Below are 25,163 nucleotides of genomic sequence, written 5' to 3' on the forward strand. Positions count from 1 at the left end.
CTAAAATTGGTTTCTATTTCATGATTTTCTTGTAGTGCATTATCTCTACCATAAAAAGGATCCTTTGTTCTCTTGGAAAAGTTTCGTATTTAGGCTTCTGTTGATCTCTAGGATGTGGTTCGTAAAGGTCTTCATTATAGTAAGGACTATACCACCCCTTAGATTTCTCTCTAAAGTCATGACTCTTTCTTGTTTATACTCTTCATGATGTCTGCTCCTAATTTTTTCTCGATTTTGCATGTATTGAGCAAACATGGTTCTTAACTCTTCCAGGGATATTTCCTTATGATGAGAATCAAATAAAGGAGGCTTTTATTAATGAAGGAAGAGATCATTCACCAACACATTTGAAGTTCTTCCTTCTAGTCTTCTCAAAATTAAAAGAAGACATAAAATAAAGAGAGGATAAAGCCTAAAGCCAAAGAAGTCTACAAGCTTTCAAGAATAGGCTTCATTTAAATATCTCTCTTTATAGTTTCTTTTGTATTAATTTGTAAATAATATAAAATAGTGTTTAAAAGGTGCTTAGAGGGAAACATTAGACACCTCTTTTGTAAAAGCATCTTTAGGCTTTAGTTTAGAAAATTCTAGAAGCTTGGGGAGTGAGCTTAGTAGGGGTGTGAGCTTAGGAGTCTTTTGGGTAGCTTATGGAATAAGCTTTGTAAGCAAATGACCGGCCCTTGCTCCTATAAAAGGAGGGCTTAGGTCCTTCATAAATCAGATTTGAGAATTATAGTAGCAAAACTCTCCCAAATTGGTGATTGAGTGTGTGAGAACTTGTCTTCTCCTCTTCCTTGTCTCATCTTGAGTGCCTTGGTTCTCTCAAGTAGCGGCATTTGCTCACTTATCTTGGAGTCTTCACACTTCAAGTGGCGTGACCATCAACCAAGCTCTTCATTCTCATAAGTTCCTCTCTTCTCCATCTTTTCATTTCATCTCCATGTTATTACGAAGCATAAACATGTCTTAGGTTCCTATTCTTGCAAGTTCATTCGGTGCTTTAGCTTATTTCTAGTTATGGTTCGGTTCTTCTTCTCTTTGGCTAGTTTCATTTGGTTCTTCTTCATTTTCTCTTAATTTGTTCGGTGCATTTCAGTTTCTAAGCTTTTTAATCGGTGTTTTTGTATTCTTACCTCTTTTAATCGGTTCAATTGGCAAGAAATGGATCTTCCATGTGAGTTTGGTGTTTGGTGCAAGTTTTGGTGAGTTCTTGAAACATAGAACATTGATCCAATTCTATTAAAAGTGCCTATTCATTCTCCAACTCAAGTTGATTCCATAAAATGTCAAAGAATCATCTACATCTTGCTATTGGAATCATATCACCTTAGCCCTCATTTTATTTTTAGTTTATTTAAAAAAAACAGTTTACAAGAAGGTTGAAAGGTTAAAGTGTTTTTATGTTCACTCCTATAAAAGAGAGGTGAGTCACTATGACTACTTAAGTATCAAGTTTTTCCTAGCCAGAGTTCCCTCAGTTAGCTTTCACCCGTCTTCCTTAATGGAAAATCCAATTATTTTTTCTTAAAAAGAAAGTTAAACATTGCAAAGACACTAAGACACTAATCCTAAGTGAGGCTTAAAAGCACCTGTGAGACACATTCATTGTCTAAGTGTATTAAGATTAAATTAAAACTAGACAAACCCTAGGTGAGGCTCATTGACACCTATGGACCTTTGAGACACACTCACCGTCTAGATGCATTATTCATTTCAATATTTATTAGTATCAATGAATTACAAAGGAATTAAAACAAAATTAAAAATCCTCCCGGTGTTTGCATTTTTCTTTGAACTCTAGTTTTTAAATCTTCCTTTTGAACTTGTACTTGTTGATTCTCTCAAGAATGGTCATCCTTAGCTTTGATCTTTTTCTTCTCCAATATGCTATCTAGCAATGTTAGTCAACATTTTTCAAAGATCACACTAAAAGATAATTTTCATCACAAGAAGTCAATAAAATTCAAAATAAAATAAAAAAACTCAAAATTAATAAAGCTAAACTCAAGATATTAGGAATTGTGACAACTTTAAAAAGTAATTTTAAAAACTCAAAAATTAAAAACCAAAGTAGTAGTCACACAAATAAAGTTTCTAAAGATAGACATTAAAATGAATTTCAAAATTAAAAAAAATAAAGACTAAGAATAAAAAATGGACCAATAAAGTTTATAGAGATAGACATTAGAATGAATTTCAAAATTAAAAAAAAAAATAAAGACTAAGAATAAAAAGATGGACCACAATTTTCAAGACAAATACTCCCTTATCATATCAATTGCAACATGCACCCAACTTTTTATAGAAAATGACAAAATATCCCTCCAAAATAACGAAAATAACCTTAAATAAAAGAAGGGTATAAATAAAAATTACTTCCATAATCTTTTTTCCAGAATTTTTGAATTCCAAATTTTTTTATCATATATATATATATATTAATTATATTTATTATGCCAAATTTTTAAATTCAAAATAAAAGTAATTTTAGAAATATAGAAAAATGATAAGGTGCATGTTAGAATAGAATTGATATGGTGCACAATGATGCACGAATAATCTTCAATTATGCTGCAGCACATTTGTTTTTGTCTGTAAGATATTTTTCCAATTCAATTCTCGCGGGTCCCACACCAATAATCTTCAATTGCGGAGAGTCAAGTCAAGAAATTTACAAGTTGATTGCTTCATTACATTCTCATCAAATCACAAATTTAACTTCATATTGATGGCCCCCACCATATGAAAACAATTTTACGCAATTATATTTTCGCGGCCCCACCAGGATTCTCCAATCTCACAAATCAACTCATGAATTCAATTTGCTATTTGAATTGAGTTTTCAAACTCACCCAAAACTTTAACATGCACCAATTGTTCTAATGTGAATCAATTTTGATTCAATCTTCATCTCTATTTGTTGTTCAAAAATTCAAGCAGCAGGATCCATACAATTTCTCATTTTCTTCAAGTTTACATTTACCAATTTCAGCAGCAAAATTCTCAACCGCTTAATTTCACGTTCCAATCCCACAGCTAAATGATGCAAACAATTCATCAAACAATTTCAATGCACAAAAACATAAAAAAAAACACCAAATCAATCAATAAATATAAGATAATGAAGAAAAATATGAACAATACAAAAATTAGAAGAAAAAAAAAATGGAGCATCATGTTTTCCTTACTTACATTTCTATTTGCATAATTTCTTTATTAATTTACACTCTATTTTTTATTTATTTATATTATTCTCTACTTTGCCTCAATATACAAAATCTAAAACTTTTTCAATACTTTATACAATTTTTATAAAATTAAGAAAAAAAAATTTACAATCTCTTCCTTAACACTCAATCTTTATCTATTTTTTTAGTCACAAATTCCAATACTGAATAATTTTCATCTTAACATTTTTAACTTAATTTACAAGTTCTGTTCTATATGAATTCTACCTTTGAAAATTAGAAAAGTTAAAAGGTGTAAAACACATGTAATTATTAAATATATTCAAAGAAATCTTTGTTTCATTAACACTCTCTTGGCCTTGTACTAAGTCTTATATGTCTTTTTCTTTCAAATTAAATCACACCCTCCTCATATGAAATATATTTAATTTTCTACTTCACAAAAGCAATTTTCCTCTTCTATATTTTCTTAGACATTATTAACGATTTAAAGACTATATTGCATTAGTAGATGACTAAGAGCAATTCTGTTTTTTTTTTAAAGTTACTTATTTTTAATAAATATGCTATTTAACATTTTTATCGTTAAAACAGATTATATTATATTGTTGAAAAACTTTTAAACGATAAAAAAAAATTCATCATTAGAAGAAAAAAAGTAACAGAAACAATTAAGTATATAAAAGGAAATGTTAAATATAGAAAAAAAAATATAAAAACAACTCAAGAAACATCTATACATTACAAATTATATATGTGTATATCCCTAACAAATATAACAATAAATCACACGAATTTAAGAGCTAGTTGTGAATAAAACGAACAATCTAATCTTTTACAGTGCCAATTAACCTTTACATCATTGAATCAAATTAACACCAATACTATATTTATTTTTCTCATAAAGATATATTAACTGAAGGGGATAATTTTTTTATATTAAGGATCTACCTTCTTTCACAGTGTAGTTAGAAAGGAAATAAGTCCTATCATCTTCTTCATCTCCACCACCTTGAAATTTAGCAGGAGTTGCATTTATTTTTTATTTAGGAAACTTTTTCTGTATTTTAGAAGTTTTTTATTTTTTTATAAATTTATATTAAATTAAGTGTCATAATTGATATTAAATTTATATAATTAATATAACTTGATAGAAAGAGGGTGGAAAAATGAAACACGATCAACGTCTACTCTCTCAACAACTTTTTCTTTCTCCAATGGCTTCTAACGCCATCATCCAATACACCTCTTCTTCTTCGTCTCTTGCAACTCACATCTACGACGTATTTGTCAGCTTCCGCGGTGAAGACACGCGCAACACCTTCACTAGTTTTCTCTTTCAGGCTCTCCGTACAAAAGGCATCATTGTCTTCAAAGATGATGAAGATCTGAAAAAGGGTGAATCCATTGCACCCGAGCTGCTGCAAGCCATTCAAGCCTCTCGACTTTTCATTGTTGTCTTCTCACAGAACTATGCTTCCTCCACTTGGTGCTTGCGTGAACTGGCAGAGATACGTAACTGCATTGAAAGACGTGTTATTATACCTATATTTTATGATGTTGATCCTTCGGTGGTGCGCAAACAGGGTGGATGTTATGAGAAAGCATTTGCAGAACACGAAAAGAGATTCGGAGAAGATGAAGTGAAGATGGAGGAAGTTCAGAGATGGAGACAAGCTCTCACACAAGTCGCCAATCTCTCTGGTTGGGATATCCGAAATAAGTAAGTAATCGTTTCTCGTTTCAAGATTCATCACAGTTATATACTTATGATGCAGTGAGTTTTATGGATATTTCATCAAAATGGTGCAGTTTTTTTTTCATATTTATGGGCAAAATGTAGAAAAAATTATATACGTAAAAGTTGTTAACGGTATGTAACATCAATTAAATTTATTAATCCATCTATTTTTTATTTTTTAATTAAAGTTTTTTAATTTTTAATTTTTTTAATTAAAGTTTTTAACTGGTTTCACAATTTTAGTTTAAATAAAATTGGATATTAAATTAAAATTTCAATTCGGTTGACAAGTTTAGTTGATTTTTTTAAATAATTAATATTTTTTAAAATAAAAAGTTTATATTATAATAATTTTTTAAATTAAAATTAAAAAAAAGTTAAAATTAAATTTTGTTTTTACAATAAACAAAGTTATCCAAAATTAAGTTGGATTAAAAGTAGGTTGTGTAATAAATGTAAAATATTTAGTACTTTTTAAATAATGTTAAAATTAAATAGGGTAGCGTTTAAGCAATATTTATAAAATGATAAATATGTACAATTTATACATGATTATAAAATAGAGATTTTGGAAAAGTTGTCATCTATGCGAAGCTGTACCATATGGTGGTCTTCTTTGTTGTCTTCGTGGTCGTTGTTGTGATTGTTGTTCGGATGGAAGGGTAGGAGGGGATGGAGGTGGAATGTCATCCTCAGTACCTTCGACTTCATTATCATCATTTTGATTTTCAGACACTTGTGAAGACATTGTTGGTTGATAATACTGCATGAATGACATTGGATTGTAGGCATATGGGGGGTCATGGTAGAGGTTGTAAAGGGAAATTGTCAACCCAATGTCCAATTTTATTTAAATTGAAATTGTCAATCCAGTTAGAAACTTTAATTACAAAATAAAAAGTTGGTGGATTAATAAATTTAATTGATGTTGTCTACGCCATTGACAACTTTGACAAAAAATTATCCATTTCTATAATTTTTTCTGCATTTGCCCATTTACGTAAATATGAAAAAAAACTGCACCATTTTGGTGAAATATCCGAGTTTTATACTCGTCAATTTATTTACTCCTTTCTAAATTACAATTAAGAGATGTTAGGAATTTAGGAAAAAGTAGAAAACACATGCAAATTGAGTCCCAATGTATACTTGTTTAATGAAAATAATATTTTCAAAGTTAAAATTTGTAGTTATTGTCTCCTGTAAATGTTAAATTTTCAGATCACAGTGTGAACCGATCGAAGAAATTGTTCAAAACATAATAAATATTGTGGGCCCCAAAATGTCAAAACTTCCGAAGGATGAACTGGTTGGGATAGAGTCTCGAGTTAGAGAATTAACAAATACTCTACGTTTGGATTCAATTAATGATGTTCGAGTTGTTGGGATTAGTGGGATGGGTGGCATAGGAAAGACAACTCTTGCTCGGGCTTTATATGAAAGAATTTATCATCAATATGATCGTCGTTGTTTTATTGATGATGTGAGCAAGATTTATCGAGATTCTGGTTTATTAGGTGTACAAAAGCAGTTAATTTCCCAGTCTCTAAATGTGAAAAATCTTGAAATTTGTAATGCTATTGATGGAACATATTGGGTGTGGACTAGGCTGCACAATGCAAGAACACTTCTAGTTCTTGACAATGTTGATCAAGGTGAACAACTTAAGATGTTCACAGCAAATAGAGATATTCGTGGATGTGTAGGTGAAGGGAGCAGAGTCGTCATAATTTCAAGAGATGAACATATATTGAAGACACATGGAGTGGATGATGTTTATCAAGTTCAGTTGTTGAGTTGGGAAAATGCTGTGCAGTTGTTTTGTAGAAATGCTTTCAAAGTTAATTATATATTGGATGATTATGAAGAGTTGGCACGTGAGGTACTTTCGCATGCTCAAGGTCATCCCTTAGCAATTGAAATAATTGGATCATCTTTGTTTGGTCGAAATGTCTCACAATGGAGAAGTGCATTGAGTAAGCTAAGATATAATAAAGATAGAAATATTATGGATGTTTTACGAATAAGTTTTGATCAATTGAAAGAAGAAGAAAAAGAAATATTTCTTGATATTGCATGCTTCCTCTACAAATGCGGTTATTCAAAGGATGAAGTGGAGAAATTTCTAAGATTTCGTGGATTTGATTATGAAAATGGCATACCAGCTCTGATTGAGAAATCTCTAATAACATGTGAAGATGGGGTTATTTATATGCATAGGTTGTTGATGGATTTGGGACAGAGTATTGTTAGAGAAAAATCACCTAAGGAGCCTCTAAAGTGGAGTAGGTTGTGGGATTACGAAGATTTCAAGAAAGCTATGTTAGACAATGAGGTAAAAATAATTGATTTAGTATAAATCTTACATTGTCATTTTTTCTAGATATGAAAAGCCTTTGAAAAGTATAACATTGTTATTCTTTCTCCATAATGTTGTAGGCTACTGAAAATCTTGAAGTCATATATATTAAACCTGGTTGGCATAGGGGGACTGTTAAGGCAGATGGTCTATCGAAAATTAGACACATTAAGCTCCTTAAATTTATGAACGTGAGCTTTTCAGGAAGCCTCAATCATCTTTCGAATGAACTAGCATATCTTCAATGGAGTGGATATCCTTTTAAATGCTTGCCTCAAAGTTTTCAGCCAGAAAAACTAGTTGAGTTATACCTTGTTGGGAGCAGTATTAAACAACTATGGGAAGGAACAAAGGTAGTGTATTATTAGTTTTCTATTTTTTTAAATAAACCAATTCAATGACAAATATGTCTTTTAATTTCCTTTTTTCTTTAGTTAATTAAAGAAAAACCAAATTTCATTATTAATTTTGTCTTTTATTTGCTAATCATTGTAGCCATTGCAAAATTTGAAGTTTTTGGATCTCTCTTACTCCGAAGATTTAGTTGAGATGCCTGATGTTAGAGACGCCCTAAATCTTGAAAAGATAGAACTTAAAGGATGCATAAAGCTCCGAAAAATCAATCCATCGATCGGTCTTTTGAAAAAGCTTGCTTTTTTGAATTTGGGAAATTGCAAAAACCTAGTAAGCTTACCCCATACCATATTGGACTTGAATTCTCTTGAATATCTGAATGTCTCTGGCTGTTCAAAATTGTATAATAATGAGTTATTAGATGAACGAAGGAACAAGGATCATTTGAAAAAGCTTTGTTTAGTTGAAGCTCATATTCTTTCCCAATCAACACCCTCTTTCATAAAAAAAATGTTCTTGCAACCTTCAGATTTGTTGTTTCCCTCCTCTCCTACTCTTCCTTGTTCTCTCACTTGTTTGCGTGAACTCGATCTAAGCTTCTGTAAATTAGTTCGAATCCCTGATGTCATTGGAAAGTTAAGTTGCCTAGAAAGGCTAAATTTGAAGGGAAACAATTTTACTACACTTCCTAACCTCCAGAACCTTTTCAGATTATATCATTTAAACTTACAACATTGCAAAAAATTCAAACGATTGCCTGTTCTCCCTTTGCAAACCGACTACTCCTCAGAATTTTGCAAGCTTCCACTCTCATGTTTCACAGATGAAAAACTGGTAGGATTAATCATTTACAACTGCCCAAAATTAGTTGAGAGGGAACTTTGTACTAGCTTGATTTTTTCGTGGATGATACAAATTGTTCAGGTGTGGATGCTCCCTCCTTCCTCTTTCATTCTTTTAATCTATTTTTTTTGTCAAAAAATTGATACTAATGCATAACTCTGTAGTCTTACGAGGCAAGGTTCTTAGAAAATGCGCTTAGTAGTCAAATCAAACCATGTGTTGGAAGTCTTATCCCGGGAAGTGAAATACCGAGGTGGTTCAACAATCAGTTTGTGAGCATGGATAATTCAATAAAGATTGATACCTCTCTTGTTATGCATGAAAATAATTGGATTGGTGTTGTGTGTTGTGCAATATTCCATGTGGGCAATGAAAGCGAGATCATTGATTATACAAGCATAGATCATAGTGCTAGAATTCCTCCAGTCGATTTGAGAACAGATCAAGTCATTGACCATTCAGATCATATGTGGCTATTTTATTTGTCTCGTCAAGAGTTTGGTGGAGGACATTATGATTTCAGATGGTACAAATCTTATAATGGTGTTATAAGTGTGGAATTTAGAAGACTGGTGATGGAATGGAGTGAATTCCGGAAGGACAAAGACCGATATGTTAATGTGTATGTGAAGAAATATGGGTATCGCAGGGTATATGAGAAAGATCGACAACTACCAAACTCAGGTACTTAATATTAATATATAGAGTAGTTATAATTTTGTTTTCTTCTTTCATGTATTACAAATTCATTTGAGATTTTGATGTACAAAGTTATTATCTTGTGCTACAACTGTGAGGGAGTTACTAACTTCACTATTTAGTAAGAGCTCAAATACCAACAAAATCTATTTCAATAATAAGATTCTAAATAAAACCAACATGAAATACTCTATAAGATCATCGTAGTTGCACCATGCTAAGTGTGGAGCCTTTCCATGTTTGCTTTTTTTGGCTTCCTATATTAATCAACATGCTAAAAAAATTGTTGATGAAGGTATGTGAGGTATTATCATTATGTAATGAGAGACAAAATCTTACCTTTCTAATTGCTCAAGTATAAAGGACTTATAACATTGCAGAGGAAAGCCTCGTCATCACTTGGTTCATAAAACTCTCATTCTTTTAGTTAGTGCAGTAACATAATATGAAATGAACAAAGATAAAGGAAAGAAGATTTATGATGTTATTTTTATACTAGTTTATCTCATACACTAGTGCAAAATTGGGTAACGACGATTGTTAATAACGACAATTTTTGGCTATTCGCCGTAAAAGAAGACGTGATGGCAAAGCGATGAATAAGTCAAAGTTTCAACAATGATTTTAATTCGAATCGTTGCTAAAAATGGTGAAATAAATTAAAGAAGGACAATTTTTGAATGGACTGTTGATAAAAAGAAAACAAAAAAGACAGTGACTTTTAAATGATCAATTTCTAAAAAGTTGGTTTAACTACAAATGGAATGAATTCGTTTGATAATTTGAGTACAAATCATAATTTGTAGTCTATTTTAAATCACTAATTTACTAGTTACTTCCTAGACTTAGCACCTTGGTCGTGTGCATGTTGCAGGAACAAGGGTGGACATCACACAGTTCTTTGGAACATCTTCACATGAGTACTCCTCTAAGGCATCTAGCCAAGAAACTATTTTGCAATTGATGCAGTAGATCACATAGGAGGTATGGAAGGAGGTTACTCAAAAAGGTGAGGCAAGAGTTTAAGCAACACCTAAAGACCTTAAGTCTTTCACAACACGACTCCTACACAGAAGACCTTTGTGCCTCCCACAATTAGAGTTAGCACAAAGAGAAGTTGTTCAATTGAAAATCCATGAGGGGATAACATTGGCTCCATAAGCCAATGCGATTCATATGTGGATGAATGTTCTATTTCTTGATTATTGGCCTTATGGAATGTCTTTGAAGGGGTCACTATGTTACATAATGTGGCTCTTGCCCCTTATAAGGTCAAGTTCATGGTCGAGAAAGTTCACATTGGTGATGTTGCAGTTCCTATGCCAATAGATGAGGTAATTAATGTGGCACAAACATTTTAGACATTTGTAGCTTGACTTAGACACCTTGTGAGACCTTTGGTGAGAAAATAATTTCTAGTTATTGATTTTTATTTATCTGTAAATGCATTTGTAGATGTAAGTTAATGAAAATGTTGTTTATTGTGTAGCCAAAGTATCAGACGTCATGGACAGTTACTTGTGATATCCCTAACTGATCATACTATTGCATGGTTATGCTCATTGCACAAGAAGTCACACGCATATCCCAAACAAATAGTGGATTTGTAATTAACAAAAACTTATGTATCTACATTACTTAAGCATCCCCTAACTAGTGTTTTTTTATTAATAGTTCCTACACTAGATATAACTTTTTGAAGAGTCGACCAAGTGCAAGGATCCAGAAGCTGACATGGTTGCATCTTGAGGTTATTAATAATTTCATTAAATACTTTCATTGCTTGTTTTGTTTGTAAAATAAATATCTTAATTAGGTTGGTAATATTGAAATGTAGTGAAATAAATAATCAGGAGGGTGGGGTGTGACTATTATGTAATGTGGTTGATAGAAACTATTGTACGAGATAAAGAAAGAGGTTGGAATCAGGTAATCATGTTTAAGATAGATGTTCATAGAATTGTATGGATAATATGTTTTTCACCCTTAATTTTAGCTTACGATTTTAGTTTTACAAAGTTTAGACAACTTAAATGTTTATTTACAATTTCTTTTGATATTACTAATTTTTTTTATTGTTTTGTGAGCAGTTATATGTCTATACAATAATCTTGAATCTAGTTGGATGTTCAATGAATATAGGTGGATAAAGAGAGGAAAATAGAAGAAACCCAAGTGAACTAAAAACACTACACTATACAAAAATGATTCACATCAAAATCACCATCAATTTGATCCTAAAACAATGACAATTCACACCATAACATTGTCTTTGTGGTGGACGATAAGTTTTGTACATATCAACATAATACGACAATGATTTGGATGGAACATTTGTTGATATTTGAAGCTAAACGATGATTAGTTGAATTCAACATATTATTTTTATTTTTAGATTGGAAATATCACCTTAAACCAACCATTGCATTCTGCACCCACATATATTGATGTTGCACCTCCATAAAAATTGAATTTATACCCTTCATAAATATATACTATGGAATGTATTTTCATGTTCGGAAATAAATTTCGGAATGCACATTTTGATTCAAAAATTCATTCTAGAATATGCAATCCAAAATGTGCATTTCAAAATGTATTAATACGTTATGGATTGCACATTTCATAATATATTACTATAATGCACATTTCGAAATACATTTTTTATCTAGAAATACATTCGAGATGTGCATTTCGAAGTGTATTTCTAGATTGTGCAATCAAGAATGTATTAATACATTGTAGATTATAATACACTCTGAAAGGTATTTTTCAGATCCAAAAATACAATTCAAGATGTGTAATCTATCATTAAGTTGTAACATTTTAAAAAATCACATAATTTAACTATTGGGATTGGTTGAAGTATTGATTTTTGGATGGTCTAACTTAATCAATGCAATTTTAATTTGTGAAAGACATTAATATAAATCTTGAACCTCATGGGATGAGTTAAGATTTAACTCCACAACATAAGTGGCTTGTAAGTAAGAATTGATCTCACCTAAATACACACCTCTACACTTTGTTAGATTTTTTGTTGCCAATTAAAATGGGGATGGTGTTTTTAGGGTTGTTTAAGATAGTCGATAACATTAAGTGTCTTCCTCAGTATGATTGGGGTGGGGTAGTTTATGACTATTTGGTTGGTAGTTTTTGTCGTGCTTCAATGTGGATTGCCAGCAAAGGACATTCAAATTATTTTTGCATTGTTGGTTGTGTTTACTTGTTGCAGGTATAGTCACCGTATCATATTTTATACTTAATGGAACCATTGTATTATAATTAATGTTTAAGGTGTGATGATTATTTTGGCATTATTTTTAAATGATGTAGATGTGGGCGTTGGAGTATGTGTTATTCGCAAACACGAAAGGCCAAAGTAGGAGTGACAAATTTCCCCGAATTTTGTTTTGGAAGGATGTCAAATTTCTTGATAGTAAACTTGGTTTTGCTTTGAAGAAAAATTTAGTGAGTTCATTATGTTGGTCATGAACAGGTTATTGTTGAGGTCGCTCTGACAAAGGAAGAGCTTCATCAACAAGTTGTGAAAGAGGTGTTAAAAGAACGCTTGACTGGAAAGAAGCGCAACATGAAAAAAGTGTCAACTTGCATAAATTCTTAAAGAAAAAGAGGTCTTGAGTCATGCACTTGATCATCAAGCAGTAGTCATTGGGACGCTAGAGAAAGTTGTTAGCCGTTTGCAAAAAGTCTTAACGGAGAGACAAAAATGCCATAAACTTTATGAACCTAATGTGTGCAATGTATGAACCAATTTGCAGTGGAATTTTCCAATGCGAAGTTCTGTAACGATGAAGAGAATTGTTGCAATGAAATGGAAGATTCATCTACGCGGTGAATGAAAGAAGTAATATGTACATGCGAAGGGAGTATGAACCTAGAGAGCGACGTATAACACCTTGTATTGCTTATTCCCGTAAAAGATGAAAGCATTCTTAATGGTGTATGTCTGGTTAATTACATAAGTTTAGAAGTACTTCGAGAGTACAATACAACAAGACCTAAGTAATCATAATTAATTTTCATTGTTGTCGTTATTGGACATGGGCATCAATTGTTTTCCTCATTGAACATTACCATCAATTTAGGATCTGCAGAGACATAAAAAGACAATTAAGTTTGTGTTATTTGTAGGTGTTGAACTTTAGTGATGAGAGAATGATTTATGAACCTGCTACTGGTTTATTTGAAATTGTTGTTCATATTTGAACCTGCTGCTAGTTTATTTGATTTATGAACCAATGTCACTTTTCAATACCTAAATGTATTTTACATATACAAATTTATTTGAAATTGTTGTTCATATTGTTGTCAATTTGTTGCATTAGTAGTGTGTACCTTCACTATTGTGTTTACTGTGATGTTGACATAGTGTGTGATGTTGTTGGGACTGAAAACGACAACCTGTGATTCCAGAAAATTGTTTATAAAATTTTGTTCATTTTGAAGAAAAAAACTTGCACAAGCACAAGGAAATGTAATTGAAAATAACCTTTTTCGAGATTAAGACAAACCCAATTGCAATTTCAGGTCCAATTTCATTATCTAGCATCACTTTGTGATGAACACTGGGTTTACAAATTTAGATTGGATCATGTATTGCCATTTCTCCATTAACATGTATATTATTTGTAGTATTTTGAGGTTTATATAGATGTAGAGTTTATAACCTTGATAGTTATTGTCATGTCTCCTAGGTCATTGGGTTGACAGGCTTTTACAATACAAGTGATCAATGACAATACTTGTGTACTTTTCAAGGAGATTAATGTTGAAAGACCATCAATGTTATGTTTCGCTAACAACCCTATATAAAACCAAGTTTTCATGGATAATATAAAAAGACTTCACTATATTTTTATTTGAAATTAATTTATGTTGACCATGAAATTGAATAATTGTTCTGCCAACGCCATGGATTGCTAGTGAAATCACGTTGATGATTTGTGTCAGCAATTTCGTTCATAAATTGTTGTGTGTTTTGTGGTTTAGTATAGTAGCTTGAGCATTGCCAATCAGTCTTGGAAGTAAGTTCGCGATTCAATTTGTGTTGCAACATTGTACAAAGGCAGCAAGATCGCTAGTGTCAATATCGAGTTCGTCCCATGTATCCATTTTGGTCACCTTTCATTTTGTAATAAAAGGAAGAAGACATGTTAAAAGTTATTTTTATTAGCAGCGAAATGAACAATTAAAAAAATTATTTGAGGTGTGGAATGAGCTTTAACGTTGCCCACACCAAAAGTTTTACTTTGTGGAAAAATCAAAGAGTGCACTGCACCCATTCCTTCAATGCTTGCGAACAACATTTGTGAAGGCCACCAAGAAATACATTCATTCAATGCTAGGTCACATTGTTGGTGAACACATCGAAGAAATGTATTAAATGTGAGTTACCTCATTTACACTCATTTCTCCTACATTAGCTTCAATCGGTTAATAATTAAATGTGAGTTAGTGAAAGTTAGTATTCAAATGTGATCCTCAACTCATACTTAGTTCATAACATTTTCTAAATGTCAACATTAAATTCCATATTACAATATGCCATGTTCTTTTTTATACGTTGCTGCATGTAGTTCTTTAATAAACTTGACAAAATTTTCTGAATGTCAACATAAACTTCCATATCCACAATATGCCATGTTATTTTATATACCTCGCTACATGCAGTTCTTTAATAAAACTCAAACATTACATTAAGTAATTGACTGAAGTGTAATTGTTTTGATAATGGACTTCATGTTGGCCACTGAGTACTTGTTTGATGCAGATAATGGACCACCGTGATGACTTAGGACATGGTGATATTAGTCTAGTTGAAAAGGGTTTCGCATAAATCCCTACTGATGACACGGTTACGAATAGTCATGATTGTTATGTGCCTGCAGTTGGAATTGTTGATCAAAATTGATCAAGTGCCTTGAAGAATTCAAATTGTACTTTGAAGAATCCAAATCCTTTGTGTTTGATGCAAGGCTATGTTGCTGTTGTGTTTTGGGAGGGATCTGGGTAGTTTTATTTGTAATCGGCTCCTTTGTTGAATCTAAAGCTAATGTGTTTTAAATCCTTTTTGAAATAAAGTGTTTTTCCAACTAAGTGAAAAACAACTTGTTGTTTTGTCGAATCAACCGGTTGTTTTACTTTAAGGAGTTTTTGAAAAGGTTGAAAACTGTGTAAGTTTGGTTGACTTAACTGTCAAACCAAACAATCAGTTGTTTCGTGGTTTCAATCGATTGTTTCTTTGAAAATCCTAACAGAATTCTGTTTTGGTGGTTGAATGTGCTTTCTCGGGGAGGTTGGTTACATCTATGGTAAATACAAGGACAGGTCTCCTTGTGAAAGATGGTGTGAATTTGTTCAAAGTCGAACGGATACGAAATGGGAGGTTGGTGAACATTTCATTATATATATATATTATTTTATCTTATCATGAAATTGATAATTTATATGTGTATCATGTACGGATAGGAAACGAGGAATAAAGCTAAGATGATTGCAGAAAAAATACTACCCCTCGCAGGCTTTCTCGGGGAGGTTATGACTTGCTTGAGAAAAGAATAGTAAAAGTGATGGAATCAGGTTCTGCTGAAGATATCTCTCATGCATCCCTTCCTGGTCGATGTGACAAATGGAAGTTAGTTAGAATTAAACCCAGGGTGAGATGACATCTCAGGAATCATTACAGATTTCTCAACGCATTGTAAGTTCATAACTACATCTCATATTAGAAAATAATAATTCTAAATGTACACACCATAAATCACTATTGTACATTAATTACAAACACAAATTACAATGATAATATAATAAAGCATGCAAATATTTTTAAAATAAATAAAATTGACGCATTAATATATGATTGGATTATGTAAATTGGTGAATTCAGTCACATAAATGAAATAACGTTAAATTCTAAATTTAACTTCTCTAAATTTAAAATTTTACCTTGAAAAATAAAATAAGGAGTTAATACCATTAATTGATTAAAACAACATTAACCCATAACATTTTAAAAGTCACATAATTTAACTACTTAGATTGGTTAAAGTATTGACTTTTTGATGGTGTAACTTAATCAATCCAATTTTAATTTCTAAAAGACAACAATAGTTTTCAATAGAAATCTTGATTGAGTTAAGATTTAACTCCACAATGCACTATAGAACTTTTCTCAATAATTATTTCTTCTGTCAAAAGATCAAAGTTATTATTGAATATCCATATCAACCAAAAATATAGTCAAACTATAATATATAACTAAGTTACAAACATCATCGGTTATATAAAATTTATCACTACAAGAAAAACGCGAATTACATACAGATTATTACATACGGATCTCCGTATGTAAATATTAGCACCATAAAATAAAATTAGCAGTGTAAAATTAGCAGTGAATAATGGGAATCGAAGCCAGGTTCCTTCAGCAATCCTTCAACAACCAAGTAAAATTTAACCACTACACTAAGCAAATTCTTTAATTTTATTATGATTTTTATTATACTTATTATTATTAATAATATTAATAATATTAATAATATTAACAATATTAACAATATTAACAATATTAACAATATTAACAATATTAACAATATTAACAATATTAACAATATTAACAATATTAACAATATTAACAATATTAACAATAGTAACAATAGTAACAATAGTAACAATAGTAACAATAGTAACAATACTAACAATAGTAACAATACTAACAATACTAACAATACTAACAATACTAACAATACTAACAATACTAACAATACTAAAAATATTAATAATACTAACAATAATAATGATACTAACAATATTAATGATACTAACAATATTAATGATACTAACATATGAATCACATTTAATTTATCTATAATCTACTTGAATCTAAACATAATTTATTATATTATCTATTAGTATGAATCAAATTTAATATATGTCATACTCATAGTCATCATATTACCTATTACATTAAAATCAACTATCATATTAATTATTATTTTACGATCATATTGACTTAATTAAGTTCATTATAGGTAGTTGGTTTTACTTGTGTGTTATAGTAAAGAATATTGTCAACAAACAATATTATCTTTTAACATAAAATGATGACTTTTACATTAACTATTAATTAAATCTCTAATACAGATTACTAGTTAGCATATCATTATAGTTTAAACTATATTAATTATTCCATAAATCTATGTAAAAAGTTGTTACTAAATAACCCTTTCTACTAATATATAAATCATACTGACAAAGTGATTAAATAATTTATAATTTAAAATATTTTAAAAATTATACATTATATCAATTTTAATCTATGTAAGTAAATATTTGAAAATAAGATTTTTTTTATCGACAAAGAATAAAAAAAATTAAACAAAACATTTTAAGGATATTTCAATCCTTATACAAGAATCTCAAATCAGAAAAGAAGTGTAAGATACAAGCACCTATATAGCCATCTAACAAAAACTTCACAACTACCTATAATAACCTATATTTGAAAATAAGATATCAAATAATTTTATATTAATATATATATATATATATAATATTGAAGTAAATTTAAATTTAACCATGAGTTTTAAAAAATTAATGATTAAATAAAGAAATATATTAATCAATATATATATATGTATTTATAGTATTAAAGTTATATTAATATTATATAATTTCTTCCTTTTTCTCTCTATCTATCTATATCCGGATAAAAGTAATATTACTCAAGTCAAATAAAACTACTATACACACACAATAAATATCTAAATGTATATTTATATCAAAATTAATATTAATAATATGAATATAATATTGATAATATGAATATAATATTGATAATATGAATATAATATTAATAATATGAATATAATATTGATAATATGAATATAATATTAATAATATGAATATTAATACTAATAATATTAATACTAATAATATTAATAATAATATGAATATTAATACTAATAATAATAATATTAATAATAATATTAATAATAATATTAATAATATTAATAATATTAATATTAATAATAATGTTAATAATAATATTAATAATAATATTAATAATAATATTAATAAATATTAATAATATGAATATAATGTTAATAATAATATTAATTATAACATTAATAAATATTAATAATATGAATAATATTAATTAATATTAATAATATTATTAATATTAACATCACTTTATAAATCGGTTATATTTAACCATAATCTCATTTACTAATTATTTGAAAAGACAAAAAGTTGTTTCAAAATCCATAGGTGGAACAAACTACATATTATTGTGGTAAACCACTAGAAGCTACCATCATATGTTCAAAAGGTACAAGGATAAGATAGTCTTGGCAAAATACCAATGGTGTGTATTATATGCAGATGTTCAAGGGAAACAAACTAAAAAAATGCTTCACGAGTTTTTGTGGGCAGCTCTAGATCAGGTTCAGACTCACTAAGAGGAAAGAAGTATTGATCCACCATATCTTGAGACAAATTTTCTAAGGTTGGAGGATCCCACTGCATACATTTCATTGTATAGGAATTTCAAATACACATTAATAGCATAATCAGAAAAATTAAAGCATTCACATCATTTTTTTATAAGGATGACATCGCATTAATTGACTTTCTTTTTACCCAAGTAGTGCAATTTGATTTCGAATTTATAACAATGAACAAATGTTTAAAAAATTACAAATATAGATAATTCATACCTACATGACTTTTATTGCTAAAAAATCGTATTATCTAAATACGATTTTATAGTCCTGAAATAATTTTTTACTTACACGACTTTAATATTAATGGTAAAGTCGTGTGAGTGCGGGTGAGACATGACTTCACTTTTAACATTTTTTTTTTAAATTATGAGGGTATTTTGAAATATCAATCAACCCACTATGTTGAGTATATATTATTAGTTAAAATCAAAAAATTAGCTAAATATATATTTGAATTTTCTTGTCATTCCACACTTACATTGATCTAACTTAATACCGACTAATTCTTGCATCAAAGTAATCATTTATCCATTTCTACTTCATCATCAACATTGAAGTCGTGGAGGTCAGTGACGACTTCACTAAAGAAGTATTAACATCATTCGAACCTCTCGACTTTTCATTGTTGTCTTCTAACAGAACTATGCTTCCTCCACTTGGTGCTTGCGTCAACTGGCGGAGATACGTAACTGCGTTGAAAAACGTGTATTAAACCTATTTTTTATGATGTTGATCCTTCTGTGGTGCGCAAACAAAGTGGATGTTATGAGAAAGCATTTGCAGAATATGAAAAGAGATTGAGAGAAGATTAAGTTAAGATGGAGGAAGTTCAGAGATGGAGACAAGCTCTCACACAAGTCGCCAATCTCTCTGGTTGGGATATCCGAAACAAGTGAGTAATCGTTTCAAGATTCATCACAATTATATATTTATCATGCAGTGAGTTATATACCTCAATTTATTTAATTGAAACTAAATGTATACTTGTTATGAAAATAATATTTTCAAAGTTAGAATCTTTAAGTTGTTATTTTTTTCTGTAAATATTAAATTTCCAGGTCATAGTATGAACAAATGGAAAAAATTGTTGAAAGCATAATAAATATTTTGGGTCCCAAAATGTCAAGAATTCCGAAGGAAGAATTGGTTGGGATAGAGTCTCAGGTTGAAGAATTAACAAATCTTCTAAGTTTAGGGTCAGTCAACGATGTTTGAGTTGTTGGAATTAGTGGAATGGGTGGCATAGGAAAAACAACTCTTGCTCGAGCTTTATATGAAAGAATCTATCATCAATATGATTTTCGTTGTTTTACTGATGATGTAAGCAAAACTTATCAAGAATCTAGATCATTAGGTGTACAAAAGCAGCTAATTTCTCAATCTTTGAATGAGAAAAATCTTGAAATTTGTAAAGCTATTGATGGAACATATTTAGTGTGGACTAGGCTGCACAATGACAAAACACTTATAGTTCTTGACAATGTTGATCAAGGTCTACAACTTAAGTAGTTCGTAGGGAATAGAGATATACGTAGATGCGTAGGTGGAGGAAGCAGAATCATAATAATTTCAAGGGATGAACATATATTGATGACACATGGAGTGGATGATGTTTATCAAGTCCACCCGTTGCCTGGGAAAAATGTTGTAGAATTGTTTTGTATACATGCTTTCAAAGTTAATTATATATTGGGAGATTATGAAAAGTTGGCGCGCGAGGTACTTTTTCATGCTCAAGGCCATCCCTTAGCAATTGAAGTAATTGGGTCATCTTTGTTTGATCGAAATGTCTCACAATGGAGAAGTGAATTGGGTAAGCTAAGATATAATAAAGATAGAAATATTGTGGATGCTTTACGTATAAGTTTTGATCAGTTGGAAGAAGAAGAAAAAGAAATATTTCTTGATATTGCATGCTTCCTCCAGGTCGTTGGTTGTATGACACATTTTGACATGGAGGAAATTTTAAGCTTTCGTGGATTTGATTACAAAAATGGCATACCAGCTTTGATTGAGAAATCTCTAATAAAATGTGAACATGGGAATATTTGTATGCATAGGTTGTTGATGGATTTGGGACAGAGTATTGTTAGAGAAAATTCACCTAAGGAGCCTCTAAAGTGGAGTAAGTTGTGGGATTACGAAGATTTCGAGAAAGCTATGTTAAACAATGAGGTAAAAATAATTTATTGAGTATAAATCTTACATTGCCATTTTTTCTAGAATATGAAAACCCTTCGAAAAGTATAATAATGTTATTCTTTCTTTACAATGTTGTAGGCAACTGAAAATCTTGAAGTCATTTATATTGAATGTGATTTACTTTTGGGGACTGTGAGGGCAGATGGTCTATAAAAAATTAGACACCTTAACTTGCTTAGTCTTGTGGGTGCGAACTTTTCAGGAAGTCTCAATCATCTTTCGAATGAACTAGCATATCTTAATTGGAGCAAATATTTTTTTAAATGTTTGCCTCAAAGTTTTCACCCAGAAAAACTAGTTGAGTTACACCTTGTTCGGAGCAATATTAAAAGACTATGGAAAGGCACAAAGGTAATGTATATTAATTTTTTATGTTTTTTTTAAATAAATCAGTTAAATGCCACACACGATCTTTAATTTATTTATTTTAACTAATTAATGAAAACCCAAATTTCATTATTAATTTTGTCTTTTATTTTTCAATCATTGTAGCCATTGCATAATTTGAAGCTTTTGTATCTATCTTACTCCTAAAATTTAGTTGAGTTGCTGAATGTTAGAGAGGCCCTAAATCTTGAAAGGATAGAACTTGAAGGATGCATAATGCTTAAAAAATCAATGCATCGATTGGTCTTTTGAAAAAGCTTGTTCTTTTGAATTTGAAAAACTGCAAAAACCTAGTAAGCTTACCCAATATCATATTGGGCCTGAATTCTCTTAAATATTTGAATGTCTTTGGCTGTTCAAAACTGTATAATAATAAGTTATTAGAAGAACGAATAAACAAAGAGCATTTGAAGAAGCATTGTTTAGTTGAAGCTCCTATTCTTTCCCAGTCAACATCCTCTTTCATAAAAAAATGTTGTTGTGGCCTTCAGATTTGTTGTTGCCCTCCTCTCCTACTCTTGTTCTCTCACTTGTTTGCGTGAACTTAAACTCCCATCAAGACAAATCCTTGGTTTTCTCGGGATGTTTTTTTTTTTAATTTGACAATGTTTATCAAAACTAATCAAAGGCTTTGAAGAATCCAAATCTAAGTGTTTGATGCAAGGTTGGAGTTGTTGCTGTGTTTAGGATAGGATCTGGGTAGTTTATTTGTGTAATCCACTATTTGTTGAATCTAAAGCTAAAATGTTTTTAAAACCTTTTAAGATTAAAGTGTTTTCAAACTAAGTGAAAAACAACCTGTTGTTTTGTCGAAACAACCGATTCTTTTACTCTTAGGTGTTTTTGAAAAGGTTGAAAACTGTTTTGGTTGGTTGACTTGTTGTCAAACCAAAACAATCGATTGCTTCATGATTTCAATCGATTGTTTGTTTGAAAATCCTAACAGAATTGTGTTTTGTTAGTTGAGTGTGCTTTAAATGATTTCAACTCAATACGCTCATGTATTAAATGCTTTGACCAATCTTTGAAAGCTATAAATAGTTTGTTTATGTTTTATAACAAACAAGAAAAACAGATTTGAGTTTTTCAGTTGTGAAAGATTGCTTTCAAGTTTTGAACATTCACATTTCAGCTTTGGTTTTCTCAAGAGAGAGTGAAATAGGATTACATCTGTATTAATTTCAGATTGTTCTGTAAACAAGTGTAATTCGTTCTGAATACTTTGTAATTTTTGGTGTTGTAGCCAAGGAGTGTTGTGTGCTCTTGAGGTTGTCAAGATCTACATTCTTGGTGTGCATTGTGCCAAAGGAAGTGTGTTTCTTGAAGGGTTCAAGGTAACTTCTTTGGTGGTTTGTGTGTAATCTGTATTGATTGCTTAGTGGATTGCCCAGTGGCTTCTAGGGATTGGATGTAGCTATTGGTTTAAGAGTGAACTAGTATAAACTGTTTGTGCATCTCTTTCTTCCCTTAAACTCATTTAAATTCAGTGGTTATTGCTTTGCTGGTATAAACAACCGATTGTTTTTCGGGTGCTTTGCTGTTTTGTGCTTTATATTTTGGCTAACTGAATTTCTGATTGAGTTTCATACAAAGGATTTTGTTCTAGCTGAAATTTTTTTCAAAAACCCCTTTAAACAATTCACCCCCCTCCCCCCTCTCGTTTAAGGCCAAATATTCTAACAATTGGCATCAAGAGCTTGGTACTTGAAAAATACTCAAGTTTGATCCTAAAATCTTTTTTCAATGGCTGAAAAACTACCTTTTGGGGAGGGTGCCTCAATTAACAGACCACCTCTGTTCTGTGGTTTGAATTATCAATTCTGGAAAGTTAGAATGAAAATCTTTGGTGAATCTCTTGATAAAGGAATTTGGGATGCAATTGAAAATGACCCTTTTATTCCTAAATTTGAAAAAGAATGGATCTTCTATTGAAAAACCTTGGTCCCAATGGATTGATGCTGAAAATAAAAAGGCCAAGTTTGATTGTATTGCCAAGAATATCATAACATCTGCTTTGAATTCAGATGAATTTTTCAGGATATCACAATGTTCATCGGCCAAGGAGATGTGGGACACTTTGGAAGTCACCCATGAAGGAACAAATGATGTGAAGAGAGCAAGGAAACATACTCTAATACAAGAGTATGAGATGTTCAAAATGCTTAAGGGAGAATCTATTGATGAAGTGCAAAAGAGGTTCACTCACATCATCAACCATCTAATGAGCCTTGGGAAAACCTTTGATAAAGAAGAACTAAACATCAAGATTCTCAAGTGCCTTGATAGATCTTGGCAACCTAAGGTAACAACAATTTCTGAATCAAAAGATTTGACATCCTTGATAACGACTTCATTGTTTGGTAAGCTTAGAGAACATGAGTTAGAAATGAATAGACTCAATGTTCAAGAAAGTGAAGACAAACATGTGAGAAGCATTGCCTTGAAAGTTGCCAAGCACAAAAGCAAACAAGATTCAAGTAATGAAGGTGAAGAAGAAAACCTTAGCTTGTTGTCCAAAAAGTTTAGTAGATTCTTGAAGAGAAATCGCAACAAAGAAGCCAACAAAGAAAGGTATGGCAACAAGAAAACTAGTTATTTCAATATAACAATTATACTTGATTTGGTTGTGGTGAACATGGGCATATAAAAGCTGATTGCCCAAATAAAGAAAGCAATGAAAAAAATCAAGCTACAAGGAGAAGAAGGGAAAATCAAGAAGAGCATATATTGCTTGGGATGAAAATTAAGTCTCCTCGTCAAGCTCTTCATTAAGTGAAGATGAAAAGCAAACATATGCTTAATTGCAGAAGGAGATGATGAGTCAAGCAGCTAAAGCAGTGTAAGTTCATGTGCTTTCCTAAGTGCTGAAAATTATAGTAAAATGCTTCAAGCTTTTCAAGAAACTCATGAAGAAACTAACTGATTGGTTCTCTCAAACAACTGATTGAAAGGGCTGAACAATTGGCTTCAAAAGAGGGTTAAGACACTTGAAGAAGAGCTGGAAAAATCAAAAAATGATTTTGAAAAACATTGCAAAAACTCTTCTCATGTGTGTGACTCTCTTGCTTGTGAAAATTGTGAAAATCTTGAAAAGAAAGTTCATTATCTTGTTAGAACTGTGGATAAACTTTCAAAGGGCAAATCCAACTTTGAGAATGTCTTGGCATCTCAAAATTGTGTTTTTGGAAGAGCTGGATTAGGTTTTAATCCACAAAACAAGCAAGATAAGTTTTCAAAGACTTTTTCAAAACTGTCAAGAAAACAACCGGTTGTTACATGCTTTTATTGCATGAAAAGAGGCCATTCAGTCAGATTCTGTAAAATAAGGAAATATTCTGTTCCCAGAGGTTTCATGAAATGGATTCCCAAAGGTTGTGAGGTTTCAAATGACAAAAATAAATCAAATGGACCCACATTTGTAAGGGGCCCAAATCTTGTTGCTTGAATTCATTTTATTGCAGGGATACTAAAGGAACATGAAGCTCTGAGTCATATGATCAGGTTCTTTAAGGATTGAGACTGGAACTGAATTGAGGGTGTATACCAGTCCAAGCTATTTCAAAAACCAAAAGAAGCATTCTTGATCACAAACAATGACTCATTGAAGGGACTTCATAAAAGGATAAGACCTTCCTTATCTTTGCTTTTTAATTACTGATTCATGATTAATTTCTTTTTCAAATAAGCAATTACATCTGTTTTGAACCTTTCTCAGTCTATGCTTGAAAATCACATTCTGTTAAACTGCTGCAGAAAATCAACCGATTGTTTCCTCGAAACAATCGATTGTTTCTTCTCTGACAGCACTGTGAAGAATTGAATTAATTTCTCTATACATTCTGTTTGTTAAAGATCTCAAT

General features: G+C 30.8%; 1 protein-coding gene and 1 pseudogene across 1 annotated transcript; both read left to right on the forward strand.

Moving 5' to 3' along the window:
• The first annotated feature begins 3,997 nt into the window (after positions 1-3,997).
• On the forward strand, positions 3,998-10,569 carry LOC150024215 (disease resistance protein Roq1-like). The gene is made up of 6 exons (XM_090296236.1): positions 3,998-4,911; positions 6,151-7,264; positions 7,369-7,641; positions 7,784-8,566; positions 8,659-9,169; positions 10,059-10,569. Exons 1-6 carry the CDS (start codon positions 4,358-4,360, stop codon positions 10,154-10,156), a joined length of 3,333 nt encoding a protein of 1,110 aa, XP_090152362.1. The 5' UTR covers positions 3,998-4,357; the 3' UTR covers positions 10,157-10,569.
• A 1,667-nt stretch (positions 10,570-12,236) lies between these two features.
• Positions 12,237-21,845, forward strand: LOC137813860 (disease resistance protein Roq1-like; annotated as a pseudogene).
• The last annotated feature ends 3,318 nt before the right edge of the window (positions 21,846-25,163 follow it).

The sequence above is a fragment of the Phaseolus vulgaris genome, chromosome 10 (genome assembly GCF_051622355.1).
Source record: "Phaseolus vulgaris cultivar YP4 chromosome 10, ASM5162235v1, whole genome shotgun sequence".
Classification (NCBI taxonomy): Eukaryota; Viridiplantae; Streptophyta; class Magnoliopsida; order Fabales; family Fabaceae; genus Phaseolus; species Phaseolus vulgaris.

Bases quoted from the DNA above. Each gene is read 5' to 3' on its own strand.
- LOC150024215 (XM_090296236.1), top strand. From the start codon at position 4,358: ATGAAACACGATCAACGTCTACTCTCTCAACAACTTTTTCTTTCTCCA. The intron at 7,642-7,783 runs GTAGTGTATTAT...TAATCATTGTAG, and splicing joins AACTATGGGAAGGAACAAAG to CCATTGCAAAATTTGAAGTT. The intron at 9,170-10,058 runs GTACTTAATATT...TGCATGTTGCAG, and splicing joins TCGACAACTACCAAACTCAG to GAACAAGGGTGGACATCACA.